This window comes from Pezoporus occidentalis, unplaced genomic scaffold, assembly GCF_034315485.1.
Source record: "Pezoporus occidentalis ecotype Australia unplaced genomic scaffold, CSIRO_AGI_Poc_V1 ctg98, whole genome shotgun sequence".
NCBI lineage: Eukaryota > Metazoa > Chordata > Aves > Psittaciformes > Psittacidae > Pezoporus > Pezoporus occidentalis.
The window spans coordinates 2,211,378-2,227,240 of record NW_026916347.1 but is presented as its reverse complement, the minus strand read 5'-3'; the positions used below and the strand labels follow the sequence as shown (position 1 = coordinate 2,227,240).

General features: G+C 41.0%; 1 protein-coding gene across 1 annotated transcript in view; it reads right to left on the bottom strand.

Annotated features, from left to right (window-relative positions):
- The window catches only part of WDFY4 (WDFY family member 4), a 154,667-nt gene that overhangs the window by 47,023 nt on the left and 91,781 nt on the right, over nt 1-15,863 (bottom strand). Inside the window, exons 40-45 of the mRNA XM_062606841.1 lie at nt 14,171-14,248; nt 13,103-13,306; nt 12,302-12,353; nt 10,811-10,965; nt 1,891-2,039; nt 652-772 (exon numbers count right to left, since the gene is read on the bottom strand). Coding sequence (XP_062462825.1) covers nt 652-772; nt 1,891-2,039; nt 10,811-10,965; nt 12,302-12,353; nt 13,103-13,306; nt 14,171-14,248 — 759 coding nt within the window. The remainder of the gene's footprint in view (nt 1-651; nt 773-1,890; nt 2,040-10,810; nt 10,966-12,301; nt 12,354-13,102; nt 13,307-14,170; nt 14,249-15,863) is intronic.

Sequence of the window (15,863 nt, the reverse complement as noted above, 5' to 3'; positions counted from 1 at the left end):
ATTATTTCTTATTTGTGCTGAATTTCAACCTTCCAAAAATGGATTCAAACTAACAGGTAACTAATCATGTCAAACTAGTCAAACTTCACATTTTCTGTCAAATGGAGTCTCTGAATTACTCTTTAGACTGTACCAAAACCCTCTAGAGCAAGCAGAAGCTCTCATACCTCTGCTTCAATTTATGATTCATTTATTGACTCACTTGCACAACTTGAAAGTTATTCCAAGAGGCCTAGAGTAAGTACGTTAGACATACCCATAATTCCACTCATGTCCAAAATTACTGAAGTCTGTGGGAGCTGAGTATTACTGAAAGTTAGACACTAACTGGGAGCTTCCATTAAACACAGGAAACTGTCTTATTTTCAAAAACATGGGGATAAACTGTGAAGAACATTGTTAGCCTAACTACTAATAAGCCAACCACTCCAGTGAGGATGCTTAGACACCCTGGTGAATATAGGCAGGAGTTTGTATTACCAAAGGCTAATGAAGCAATGATAAGAGCAAAAGCATTTTGGGACTCAAGAAAAGAAATCTCAGCAGTCTTAGTAAAAATCATGCAAGTAGTTTTCAGTCAGAAGTTGTTACTCCTCCTGCAGCTTTCCCTCGAATGACTGAGGCATTAATTCCATTAGTGTTAGTTCCTACCTGCAGAAGAAAGCGCATCAAATGAATCTCTTTTATATCATGATATGAATAACGAGAACACATCTGGTCTCCCACAGCATTATCTTTATGACATAAGTTGAAAATAAATGGATCACTGATGCTGGAAGTGGAAAACATAAAGAAATAGAAATTAATTTAAAGCAAACAAAACAAAAAAAAAATTAGGAGAACCCTAATGAACATCCAAATAATCCCTAAAAATGAATAAAAAAACTAAGATAGCAGTACCAGCTGGAATATACATGAATTGAAAATAAAGCTAAATACTGAAGGCAGATTTTGTACTAGTTCACAAAATGAAATAAAGAGCCTGTGGAGGCTAAGGGTAGGTTTGGAAACATTTTAGTTCATGCAAATAGGAAGACAGCAATGTTTTGCACACACTGAAGTCTGACAACAAGGGAAGGAACTGGGTGGGAGAACCTGAAAGCCTTGGTCAAGAACAACTGTCATATGGACACACAGCTATTACAAATAGCAATTAATTGTATCTAATAATTAAGTAGTTAACTCATTATTACTTTAGTTGTGTATATATACTGTTATTGCTGTTTTCAGCCTAGCCTATAGCAAATCCCTTAGAAAAACAACCTAAGCTTTTATCAGACCAAGTTCAATTCATCCTCAAGTCACCTATCAGATTGATTGATACTGGACTTCATAAGAACTAGATGCAGAGCAGACAGTCGGGGAGTAAAAACACTGAGTTATTCACTATCTCACTAGGCTTTGCACATGAGCACACAGTATGTGCAAAGAGCTAAGTCTAACAGACTCATTTTCCATATTGATCTGTTTCAATAAATCATGAGGCAAAGACTGTAGTAGTGTGCCAAGTATTAATTACAATTCTGTCTTGGAGAAACAAACAAAAACCTTATGAGACAATGGAGCTAACGGCTCCTGTAATGACTGTTCCATATGAATAAAAGCCAATCAGAAAAAAAACATTAACAACACTTTAAAAGAACTGAAAAACAGCAGTGTGTGTTAGACTGCCCACCATCTCCATCTGTCGGAGATAGGAGTTCACAAAGCCTGTGAACAAGCACCTGTGTTAGTTAGGTTAAACAATTCTGTGAACAGATGGAAAAGATGGCAAACTTCTTGTGCTAATATCCCTTTTGAAATTCCCTCAAAGTCTGTGCAAATTCTGCATATCCATGTGCCACTACTGAAGTTAAACAAGCAGATCCCTGGGAGGAATGAATGACTCACCTGGACAAGCAGTGACGTGTGCAGTACACTTCTTCTAGAGGGGATAACACAAAGCACTCGCAGATGTAAAAGTGCTCTTTGCCAAAGAGCAGCACTCCTTCCAATGCTCTATGCCCCTGCACAACTGCCACAGAGCACTTGAATGTGACCTAGTATGGAAGCGAGTATAATGAAGGCAGGGGTGAGTAACACAGGAGATAGAGACAGCAAAGAGGAAGACCCAATGGTGCAGAAGGACATATGTATGTACTAAACCAGCTGTCACCTTGTCTGGGAGGTCTATAGGGATGCAGCCACAAAATCACCATATGACTGACAGTGCAAGCCTCTGTATTATTAGTAGTAAGAGGGTCTGACACTCTTTCCCCCCAGTAAATCTGTTCCTTCCCCATCTCTCTGTAGCTATATTTAGCAACATTAATACAGAATATGAAAAGCTTGCAAATGTTGCAGGAGTGAGCACTGCAAAACTTTGTTAGACAGCAAATATGGACAGTTATACAGGCAGGGGGTTGGAGCACTGAGGAAACAAGTGACATAGAGAAAAACAGTGGCATATAATAAATAAATGTATATTTAGAATATAGAGAAAAGGCAAATACTTTTATTTAGATCCTAGTGAAATCTATACTTGAAAAAACCCTGAAAAGGGATCCCAAGGAGCAATGAACAAGGAAAAAATCTAATATACCTACTAAATACCTAACTCAACATGGCTAGCTGAATCAGCATACAGTGGATTGAAATCTTGGTAACACAAAACTCCTTGCCCTGGAACTTCTCCTTCCTGTCTTATACAGAAGGCCAATCAAAATATATGAGTCTATGATTCCAGTTGTTTTGAAGATTCAGTTAAGCATCCTGGAATAGTTTAGAAACCTCTCTTGACTGTGCCCAGTTTGGAACAAAACTTCCAACCAGTATCTCCTACAATTGCAGGGAAGGAGGCAGGAGCTAATCATCTGGCTATTAGCCTATCTCAGATGAAGCACCCTCTATTTGCAAACATCCTTTCAAACACTCATACTACAACAAAACACAAATGCTCCCACAATTTTAAAACAGAAATACTACCTTATATACTAAGAAAACTTCTCACTGCTAAGCTCCCCCTGTAAATCAACACAATTCTGAACTCTATGCAATCCAGATACAAGTGTAGAATTTTGCAGCCTGCGTCCACCTGCAAGTACCAAATGGCTGCATACAGAGGGAATAGATCTGAGAGGTATTTACATAATAGAAGTTTTCTGGTTCTGAAATCTAGTGCAATGCTCTTGAGAGAACTGATTGACAAGTATGAGAAGTATCACAAAGTCTGTTTTTACTCTTAAGATCTCAGTGATCTCAGCTCTACCAAACTTCATACAAACAAAAGTTGTGCATTATTTTTTGTGCATGCAAAAAAGACCCAGAAATAGCATTGGTTCTACTACATCATGTAAAGTCTACACGATGATATGTAGAACAAGCATGGTTCTCCTTCACTTTTTGCCTTTGTTGCTACGTCACTAGTTCTGGAACCAAGTCTACAACCTTCCTTGCCTCCATCCCAAAATACACATAGGCTAATTCAGGTCTGCACTGCTACACAAGATTTCAGTCTTGGATGCCAGCATAACATAAAAAATTGATAAATAATTGAAATAAAATCTTGTTTCTGCCTTTTTTTTTTTTTTTTTACTGAAAAGCAATTATTTTACGAGCAAAATGGGGGTTTCGTTTTTAAGTCACTTCATGGGCACAGAAGATTTTTTTAATTCTGGGTTTACAAAAACCAAACAATCATGGAAGATTTCTGTGAGTAATTTTTGATGAAAATCCCTTCAATCTCTTTGTCTTTCTCTTCTAAATTATTTCTTAGAGGAAGCTAGCGTTTTCCCATCACTTCTCCTGCAGATCCCAAAGGAACACCTGTCTCTGTAGACAGAAGTCTCTGAACTGGAGTGCCTCTGTTTGTGCGTGCCATTACGTGGCTAGGGGCATGTATGCTCGTGCTGAGAGTACTGGGGAATTCTGCTCACATTAGCAAACCACGGGGTTTCCTGAAGTAATTGAATAGCAGAAAGATCTTTTCTTCCCCAAAGGAAGGTAACTGAATATTGAAACCTCAGGCAGCTGTGTAAAATAGCTAAATGAACACAAAGTTGAAATCCAGACTTCTAAGAAATCCACTTCAGCAAATCCAGCCTCTGTGCCAGAGATCATATGTGTGGTTTTGGGAGGTACATGGATTGTGAAGGGGGCCTGCTCATGATCACTAATATGGTCTGGCACTAAACACGTTTTTACTTCACCTAAGGCAGGAGCAGGACACTTAAGCAGGCCTTGAGGGAGAGAAAGCAAGTACCACCCTTTCTCAAACCTTAAAACTCCAAGCCCCAGTACATTGTCTTCTGTACTATTCAGCCAGTAATAGCAACCAGTGCCAAATCCATTTCTTCAGTTTTATATCACCCACAATAGAATTAAACACATTTGCGCTGTTAGAAATCCTAAGGCCCGTGGGCTGAGTCAATTGTTCTTATTTGGAGAGCAGGGCTCATTTTTTTTTCAGGTGAGTAATAAAGATCTGACAAAGAGATGTACTACCGAACCCCTACCATAACAGTTTCGTACCTACTCTTGCATTGAAACACCAAGCAGCCTGAAATTACCATAGATTAAATAAAAACTTTCCTTTTCTTTCAAAACAGAACAAAATCCAGTCCACCAGCCACTAAAATCATTAATCAATGAAGTAAACATGACATAAAATAATTGAATATTTACCTTCTAAGGTATTGCCCAGAGCCCTGCATCTCTTGATTGCTCTGTTCATTCAGATGTAAGTGGGAATTAAAGACATGGTTTTGGGTTTTTTTCTTTCTTTCTTGTTTTTCAGAAGAGCTGTTTGTAAATGTTCCAGTTGCATTTAAGCAAATAGCAATACAAGCATATCTGCTCTGGAGTTAAAGAGGCAGATTTCCAAAGGAATTAACTGATGCAAACAGTTTTCACACAGTTTTCAAAAACCCTGGAGGAGGTTAGCATTAGCCATCTATTCCTGCAGACTCTAGTAGTGTTAACATGGCCCCTCCAGGGAAAAAAAACAATGCAAGGAAATTAGAGTCACAAAATCATGTCAGTGGAACATATTTACCCATCCCATACAAATCTCCTGAACGCAGCATTTTTACAGAATAAGGACAAAAGAATGGCTACTCCAAGTCAGTTCAGATGCCCATCTAATTAACTATCCTGCATCTTAGTAGCAGAAGCTTATGGAAAGAGTATAAGAAACAAGCTAGGTAAGGAGTGATTCTTGATCTTCATATACCTTCTCAACATCCAGTGGCTTTAGGGAACTTCCTAAAGCCCCTTCCTACTCATTGTCACATCTTATGTTTTTCTATAAACACTCATAGCTATCTCTAATAATTTACTCAGCAACAGCTCCAATAACTTTGCATGATACACATAAAAGCAACACATTCAGGCACCACTGTATCAGGAATCACAGAGATGAAACCTGTAGTTATATACTCTCTCTGTCCTTTCTCTGGTGTATTGAGGGATCCCAGGGTGTACCAGCTACAAAAAACTTGTCCATAAAGTAGGGTTAACGTTATTTAGGGCCGCAGAGTTTAAAATGACTATGAGCAGATGAAATCAAATACATTGCTTTCACAACTTTTGCTGGGGAAGCAAATAACGTGTTATCATGGCAAGAGCAATACAATCCCACCTCCTCTCTGTGCTACTCACAAGACCTTCCCTGCAATGACTGTTGGTTTGGTTGATGTTTAAGTCTCATCTTACTTTGAAACTGTCACACACGTCTCATAAATCACAACTTAAGGATACATGACAGGTTGCTTCACTCTTACCAGCTGCTCAGTGATCAAAGGAAATTAAATCCGCTTAGCCTAGTCTTTAGTGGTGGGGGCTCTAGGCTCAAGTTTTGTCACATTTGAACTGCTACAAACATGAGATCAAATTTCTTCTGCTCATACTTGAGTGAAGCCATTTGCAATCACTAGAAAGCAATCCTTGTGGTTACAGCTTTGCTTTAGAAGACCCAGGACACATCCCTTTTACTGCAGATAGCCTCTACTCACCCTCCCTCTCTTACTTCACTGGAGCAAAAACCCCATGTAGGAAGTGTTTCTGTGTGCACTTCTCAGGTTTTAACAACTTCCCAAATGTTTCAAGGAAAGAATATCAGATATCTGTGAGAAAAGAGGGTGGCAGAAGGTGGTGCTTGTCTTGTACATAGCTGTGGGCACTGGGATTGCTCTTTGTGCTTGCTTTCTGTAATGAAAGCTGACATCTGTCCCAGCCCATCACGAGCCAGAGGGGCCGGCACCCCTTAGCTCATGATAGCATCTGGAAGACAGTTCCAATTGCATTGTGCTCATACCTCTTACACTCTACGCTCCTCTCAAAAAAAAAAAAAAAAAAAGAAAAAAAAGCTGCCAAAAACTAACACTATTCTTTAAATTTCCCCTTAGTTCAGCTCACACAAGTTCATGCCCTTACCACTACTCCTATGGCTCTCTAGGTAAGAGCCACAGCAAAGCCTGCCTGCTCCTTTCCTTGCTGCATCATTCTACAGAAAGAGCTTTAGGAAATCAGCTGTGCTTGCTTGAGGCGGCAGTCAGGAACCTGGGTTTTTGGAGCCCTGAAGAAATCCAGAGGGCAGCTACAGCCTTACAATTCCCCCCCTCCCCCCAAAAAAGAGACAGCAAAAAAAAAACAAACCAAACCAAACTAACCAACCAAAATCCAAACAAAAAAAAACAAACGAACCCAGAAGCAGATATGAAGGGATACTACTAGGAAGTATATCTCTGGAACAAAGTAGTGTGGTGAAGGAGCATATCCAGAAGAGCAGAGATCTGGCTAAAGATGCTCTGGGTTTTTTTCTTGGTGACACTTAGAGCATGAGTCAGACCCTGTCATTTGCACCTACTAGCAAAGCTGTTCCCTGAGCTGTGGTACAGGTAGAGGTGCACAGGCTGGAGAAAGGGCTCCCAGTATCTTCTCTACTATAGCAGAAACCCAGATAGAGCAAGTCAGACGAGTAATCATCTGCCACACTATGTCCTTCTTCATATGCTCCCATCTGAACACAGGAAGAGTTTCACACTGAAAACCCCTACTACTGCTTAGCACTCCTTCCTGCAGTGGAGTAGCCATCACAACCTCTGCTCCTCGAGCAGGGAGGGAAGATGAGAAACTTAAGATACAGAAAAGGGAAACGGCTTGTGACAAGGACCTGGCTTCTGAGTTCTTTGTTTTGACCACATAGCTAGGCTCTGTTCCTACTGCACGTCAGCATGTTTAATGCTCTGTACTGCTACATCCTCATGCTCAGATGAATTGTAAGAGTGCTCCCATGAAAACAGCCTGCTTTGGTGTTCTGCATTTCTGAGAACTGCAGAGGGAGGTGCTGATGCTTCTAAAAACACTGGCTCCACCAAGTGAATGCAGACCCCTTACATCACTCCGCCAGTCCTAAATGCAGAACTTTACTCTTTCAGTTGAGCCTATTCTTTAATCAGTTCCTTTCTCCCAGTCATGGATCCCACTCCCTCAGATTTATGCTAGTCCCTTCTATTACTGCTCCTACCATGTCCTGTGATCTCTCCAGCCCCTCTTTCAAGGAAAGGCATTGTGCCCAGATTTCTGCTAGGTCATGCACTCTTGTTAACTTCAGATTCACTACCCCAGCTGCTTGGATTTCTTAGTCTCAAATGACTTGCTGGCAAACAGAGATTTACTTTTTTCCAAAATTCAGAATTTTTACACCAAAAACATTCCCCAAGCCTTCCAACACTTTCTTCATCTAGTACATGCTAACCACACATTAACAACCTGGCAGGACTTCTTTAGGATTGTAAAGACCAGGGAGGTAATCTTGCACTTGGGGGCTCAGATTGCAGATACAGGTATCCAATCTCCCTGTCTCTGCTGGTAAACCAGGGTTATTTAAAGAGCTGTCTCTGCTTTTAGTTGGCATGTTGATAGATTAGGCCAGGACAGGATCCTATTTGCATTTCTATTGCAAAATTCAGCAGCAACACACGTTGTGTAACATCTCCTTCCATGCATAGGGTGTGTGCAGTCTCAGCACACTAAAGATAAATGCAAAATATAATCTTCACATGCTATAACTTCAATGACTTTTCAGCAAAAACTATAACCAAGCAGCCAGAGTATGACAGCTCAGTAACTTCTGAAGTGACAGCCCTAACAGAAACAATCTGTAAATCTGCACCTGCAGTCTGATATATCCTGATACATTAACTTCTGTGCAGAAATAAAACCATCTCCTTCTGCTTTGGGCATAATACCATAGATACCACTTTACTGTAACTACAACACCAGTTCTAAACATTCAGCAATGACATGACTCAATTCCCACCTTTGAGGTCAAAGCCACATTTGTCCCAGGCATACCATGAAGAGTTCTCTTGCCCAGCTTTCACAAGTGGTCCCTGCTGGACCCATCTGTATGGGAGGAGGTGAAGCAACAAAATATCTCAGCTACCAGCCCACCATTCTCCTCTAGTCTGCAAGCAACTGCCCTGAGCCTCCATCTCTGCCATTAGTCTGTTATTCCTGGGAGGCCTGAGAGAGGCTTCCGTTTTTAAGCTTTGGGAATGACACACAATTTAAAAAAAGTATTATTATGATTGCAAAATTGTATCTTCAGATGTCAGCCTGAATTCAGCCCCTTTGTATATGCATTATGTCATTATGTAACCACAGGAATAAATACTATGTTTTCAGAATTTGCTCAGGAGGGATATATTTTAGTGATATATTAACTCTGTGTAAGGAAGATGACTGGAGTCTATAGCATTCCTGCTAGCTGCAAAACACAGAAGCTACAGTTATATATATTACAAAGATCCTGACTGGAAGAGACAGAATTATAGTTAATAAAACTAAATACTCCTTTGAAGGTATGGATTTGGATATACATACCTTCCACTCTTTGTACTGGTAAAGCAAAATGGATAGTCTTACAATAAAATCAGCAAGTGAATATGTCATTGAGTGCTGTGATTGCACAGATCTGGCATTAATTTATTGATTTCTGGCATATTCTAAATTCAGAGTGTTTGACTTTGAAATCTGGGAAATGCATTTGTCTATGGGTAGATACTGCTTTTAAAATGGGACAAAAAAAAAGAGAACACATTTAAAGGACTCTTTTGCATGGTCTGGGTGATGTTCAAACATGCAGAGCATAACTGCTCCCTCATATGATTAGTCCCCACTCTCTCAGGAACTAACCATTCAGTAGCATCCTTTAGCCTATACTCAAACTATATCCATTTGCTTTCTCCTTTATAGTCCCTTTCTCTTGCAGTCCAAGTGGTAAATTCATATTGTTTGAATACTTAAATTTATTTTCATAGGAATGCCTAGAAATGTTTTCTGTTTCATTTTTCAAGTAATATGAACCAAAAATTTAGATGATATTAGCAATAAGAATATCCCACCTGCACCTGCATATTCTTCATATTTAACTTGCTGAGGAACAGACTCTGAACCAACAATGTCAATAACATTTGATCTACTGCTTCTGCAAAAAAAGACATCTCATATATCTGAATATGTATAAAAGTATCTGTTTAATAGCAATGCAAAAAAAAAATAATAATACTGGGTAACATTATAAAACAACTATCACTTTCCAGACAAGGTACCCTTGTGTTCCAGAAATCAATCTAGTATCTGCCAAAGCATCGCAATGACTTTCCTGTGCAGTGTAGTAGGTAGGATGGTTCCAGTTGCCTGCTTAAAGCGCAAACAGCCCACGAGGCAGCCATTTACGAGGCAGGACTGCAGCGCACTAAGTGAGCACAGGACAGCTAATGTCACCCCCTACTGCCTTTTTTAATACTTCTGTCAGCTCGGCAACACGGTGACTGCTGCTGGAAAAAAACATGCCTGGCGTTTCTGAGGGCTTCCTGTGGAGTTACATGGAGAAAAGACAGCCAGCCTTAAGGCTCAAAATGAGATCAGTGCATGGAAAACATGCCTTACATTTTCATGCATGTCTTCTTCTGCTGGAGAGAAGGGGGTGAGGAGAAAAAAAGGAGGAGGGGCAGGGAAATTAATTATGTTGTACAGACAGACAGTGTACCAACAGCTCTTATAGCAGGATGAAGCCTTCATGTTAGAGAACATGAATATGACCCCCCGGACATTACCAAAGCATTAGGAAAATTTAGCAATGGCATTGAGACATAAAAATAAAATAATTATTTCTATATATATGACTGTCACAGCACTGTCATGGCTGAGTTTAAATACTTCAAGTCTGACCTTCGGCTTCTACTTTGGGATGCTAACTCTTGGGCTAATGATGCTACTGGATAAAACAGGTACACTGCAAAAAATCAGATCTTTCCAGTACTCATGGGGGAGCAGAAAAGAAAAAGGCATAGGAAGAGAGGACGAAAATATTTTCTGGTATTCAGCAGGAAGAGATTTATACATCACTGAACTAGCAGCCTATACAAATCGGCATACTTTTCTAGAGGTAATAAATGAAAAATCAAATTCGATCCAAGCACTGCTCTGAGCCTGAGTAAAGGTGGGGAAGCAGGACATGAATTCTCAGCCTCATAATTCGCCATGTCTCTGGCAAATTTAGAAAATACTGCCTCACAGGTATGAGAATACTTTGATCATATGCCAAGATTTTTTTCTGTTACTTCAAAGAGTTAATGTTAAATACTTTTCAACAATAAGTCCATATAGGAGTTGTTGTGATTGCTTTTAGGAAACAGTGATGACCCTTACTGTAGCCTAAATAAATCTGAACCCCAAACTGAAAGGAACAGGTAGGCCTCCACATCCAATTCATCCTCTAAAATGCCATCTCTCCAGAGAAAATTTTCTAGTTTGTATTTCCTACCTTTTCACTCTCTGCAAACTCCTGCAATATAATTTGTCTCTCCACACACAGTTCCAAGAAGTCTTCTGAATGGAAACTTTCATGTAGAGCAGGGAAGAACGTTAGCTGGTTGCAATCCAATCCCTTCTTATCCATCTCGCTTTCTGTCAGCTCTCCTATATCAGTATAAAAGAGATTGCAGTTTTAGAGGCAGTAGGATGACACCAAAAGCATTTGCAATTTAGACTTTAACTCAATCTGTTCTACCTTGGGAAATAGCATTATTTCTCTGAAAAAAACAGGCAAGAAAGGAGTAGAATCCGTGACTGCTAAGGAAGGATGCTTAGCTCAGGGAACTAAAACCGTGTAGCTGCGATCAGTCATAATTCAACCTAAATTCCTATAATCACTGATGATTAAAAAAATTAAGAGAAACTGAAAATGGTAGTCTTTTGGGAGCATGCACTGAGCAGAATCTGAATAGAACCCAAAGAGAGACAATCCACTCATATCTTGTCCAAGCTGTGTCCCAGGTTTTGCAACTTTACGTAGTGCACACAGTTAAGGAAGGAACGATCAGCCTTCCTATCGGGTAGAGTGTAATCACCTTCATGCAGAAACTACATAGTACTTCAGTCTTGTTGAGCAATGAGCTCCATTATCACTTATTTGGTAGGCCCTATCACAATAAAAGCATACAACAGCCCTGCCTATTTCCAACAGTTTACACTACATACACTAGAAGCTTGACATAAAGCAGCCATAAAGGTGGCTGAAACCCACAACCTTAGACCTGGCTAACATTTCCAAACTACAGCTCTTTCTCAAAGTTGGGGTCTTTCCCCGTCCCTGCCCCCCCCCCCCCCATTAACTATTGGCTTCTGTACCAAAATTCAACCCAAAGATATCCTCTTTTAATGTCTTGCGTAAAAGAAAATCTGGCCTTGGAGAAAGAAAAGTGTTGATGTAATGATCATATTTTGAAAAATCCGCTTCTACTTTGAATGCTAAATAACAATTTGACATATTAATATTCTGGATGATTTCCTTCCACTCTCCACCTTTTTTTCCACGTTCTTGGAAAGTTACATTTCCTATTACCACTTCTCTGAGCTATCACCTGGTTTTATATGCTGTTTCAGAGGTAGAACTGGAGCGTCTACTAAAACCAGAGGGAAAGTCCACAATTTTTCTTCTGAGTTTAGGCAGCTGGAAGCTTTCCAGGTGGCCAAGAATGCTCAATACTTTCATTTCAAGATAGCTTTTTTACTTTGAGATCTTTCTGGTGACAACAAGAGAGCAACAAATTTTGAAGGCAGTTTATACACCACCTGTAACAATTGCATTGGTTTTTCCCCTGATGTTACAGTGACATTTCAGTCCAGAGAACTGACAATAAGGGTTTTTTAATTAGAAGAAATTCTGACCTAGAAATCCATTCACTAACTCTAATTCTCTTTGTCTGTTTGTGTCTACCCTTTTGATGATGTGATTTTAGCCCTAAAACATTACCTGGGCTCACTTCAGCAGAGGAGGTGGTTTCATTTCTGTTTCCCATGAGAACCTGAAAAGAGATTAGGTATGACTAGAGTGCAATATGCAGAAGGTAAACATAATTCAGAACCTTGTTGCAGAGAAAAACACGGATTTGGAACTATATTGCAAATATATGCCCTGGAAATTCAGATAAACTTATTTGAAAAGACCCAAAGGAACAATCAAATGTAGGAACAAATATCAACTGTTAGGCAAAAGGAATATTGTCTTTTCAAAGAAGACCCTACAAAAAGCTGCCAGAATCCAAGCTTCACATGACAGCTGGAAATGTGCTAGAGATGGGAACTTCCTGATAATATTGAAATGCTTAAGCATTTGCTAGGTTGGTAGGGTTTGGCACTTAGATACTCAACAGACAGACAGTAGTAAATATCCCACATTTCAATGCTTAGTTCAAACCGCTCTAATTCCCTTTTTGATCATCCCTAAGAAACATAAGACTAACAGGACAGTGCACCCTTCTAACTGGACTCTGTTGCATGCATCGGGAAGCACTGTGCCCATGAGATTACAAGACAGAAAGTATGCTTGGGTTATGATTTCATCTGTCTGGGGAGATCTTATAACAGAAAGGACGAAAAATAATTCTGTGGCTGCTAACCACATTGCAGCCCCTCTTAGTCTCTTGAAACCAGACCTGTTCAGTAAGTTCTCTATGCATTTCATAGCATATTGATGAGTCAATAGAGAACCAGAGGAAAAAAAGTCACCAGCAACTGCGACAGAAATCGTGTGTGTCCTGCAAATGCTTTCTACCTCACTCTTCATTTGCATCCTTGTTGCTTGGGTGTTTACAAGTTGAATCCTCCTCCGCATTCGTGAAGGCCCTTCATAACAATCAAGAATCCATCGTGGATCAAACGATCGTGATGCATCTCTCCATGGGCCCCTTCTATAGAAAAGTTGTTCCTCAAGTATCATCCAGTCCTTGGCTGCTTTGCTGTAACCACACTGCAGCATCTGTGGGACAGAACCACCTTGTGCCACCTTTTGCACACTTCCCTCCTCCCATCCAGCAATGGCACCACTCTAGCAATTCAGAGGGATTTACCCAGCCTACTGGTTAGGACTACTACAGAGGAAGGGCTGCAGACCCAGAAAACACAGGTACAGCTGCCCACTGAAAGTGTGCTGTGTGAGATGCTACTACTTAAACTAAGATACAGTGACAAATATAAGCATGTTGTAAACCTCAACCTCCTTGAAAATGGCTGCTTTCATTATGTTTCCAACTCAAAAGCAGTGAGCCAGAAGAACAGCATCACTCCATTTTTATCTGGTTAATGTTTGTGTCAAATGACAACAACCATGTTCACTGAAAACACAGTCTGAAAATCTCCAAGCATGGCAAAAATTTAATTATTTCTACTTAGGAAGTGTGTGCAGGAAACTGGGGGGCACTAAAATATCAATTTAAAAGAGATAGGAGGTGAGAATCTCAAAGAATGAAATGCTTGTTGGCCCTTGATAGCCAACACTGAAACAGAAACAGTGAGATTTTACTGGCTGTGAGATTGAAGCCTTCTGAAAAGTTTTACTGGCTACTAAGAGAAGGTCAAAATTCTCACTTTCTGCCATTGTGAGAGCAGAATAATTTATTTAAACCAAAGAAAAAAGGCTTCTGAGGATAAAGTGAGGAATCTGATTGGTGAGGCTTTATCACACCTCAGTGGTGATGTCAGGAGTGGAGTATTGACTTATCAACTCTCTACATTCCTTTGGGCATACTACTCATCTCACTTCTGAAATGCCTGCTTTCTCAGGGTAGTCCAAAATCATCCTTTCGGCAACAGAAAGCTGTTGAACAACATTCCTGCTCTTTACCTGTATGTGGTTCTTGTGCAAAGAGGCATACAGCTCCTGCCCAGTCCTTCGGTATTGCTCCATACATGACACAAATCCCTGGAAGAAACATTGTGACACATTTGTCCTGGGTTCCGCAGTAGCAGTCATGTTTTTCCTTTGTGTTAACTGGTACAGTGCTGTGTTTTGACTTCCAGTTTGAGAACAGTGTTGGTGAAGCCGATGTTCTCGGTTGTTGCTAAGTGATGTTTACCCTGACCAAGGACTCTGTGAGGCTCATGCTCTGCCAGGGAGGAGGGGAGGCTGTGAGGAAGCAGAGACGGGGCGCCTGACCCGGGCTAGCCGGGGAGGTATTCCATACCACAGCACGTCATGCCCGGGGTGAGGGGTAACGGGGAGGGACCCGGAAGGACAGGGGTTTCCGGGTGGAGCTCGTTTCTCTTGGCCGGTGGTATCGTATTCTCTTCCCTTGTTATTTTCCCTTATCATTGTTGTAGCTGATAGTAGCGGTGGTGATTTGTTGCTGGACTGTTTTTGTCTCAACCCGTAGGAGTTGCACTCTCTCGATCCTCCTCCCCGTTCCTCCGGGAGCGGGGAAGGGGAGAGCCCCGGTGCGGGGAGGCGGGGGGGGGAGACGGACACAGACCTCGATTGTTGTCAGCTCGGCACCACTCACTGGGAGTGAGTGAACAAGCTACCTGACTGGGTTTAAACCACGACAGTTCTTTTTGGCGCCCAACGTGGGGCACGAAGGGTTGAGATAAGAACAGATCTGACTGGATTGATAGTCACTCGTCACAATGCTGATTTATTGGCTCTCAAGGTTGTTCCTCTTGATCTCACAGTTTCAGTATATGATATCTTACGTCCATCCGGTACTTGCTGTATTAGTGTTTTTCAAGTATGGGGCTTGGGCTAAGGTTTTTATCCCATTGTACTTTATGGTAATGACTTGTAATACAATAGAATCATTGATCATGAAATTGATCTGGCTTATGTTCCCAGTGTGGTCACCACCTTTATACTTTGGGAGGTATATGATGGAGGTGCTTAGCAATTACACATCTTTTTTCTCCTTCTCAGGTGCTCAACCTGGGAAGGAGACATCCTTTTACCCTCCTAGTCGTCCCCCCAGACCATTTACATTTGAGAGTTTTGAATTTTTTGAATGGCCTTTTAATGCTGTTGAGACTTGTTTGCTGATGGTGATGGGAATCACCATGCTAACACGCATACAGAGTGTGCTTTACCCACTACTGATTTCAAGAGTTAAGCAGATTCAGGTTTGGGTCTTGTCTGGGGTCAAACGACGATGTAGGAGGACCGAGAGATTTTCCCTGAGGCTGGACAGCCATGAGTGGCAGGGTGTGTGGGATAGTATGGGCAAGTATCTAGGTCAGTGGGCCCCTCCAGTACTTTGGAATTTCACTACTGAACAACTGCAAAATCCAGAAGAATTAGTAAAACACTTAAATGAGGTGTGTGGTCATTCTGGCCATACCAGAGATGGACAAATCATGGCAACGTGCTGGGGCTTGGCCTATGCTTACAGGGCCTTGTTCAACACTATCCAGCACCTTCAAAAGGAAAAGAATGTCGGCGGATCTGAGGGCAAAGCAACAGTCGCTACTCAAACTTTGGCTGCAATGAACAGCACAGCTGTCCCAGTGGCAAGTACAGCAGCTGCTCAAACTTCAACTGCAACAGACAGCGC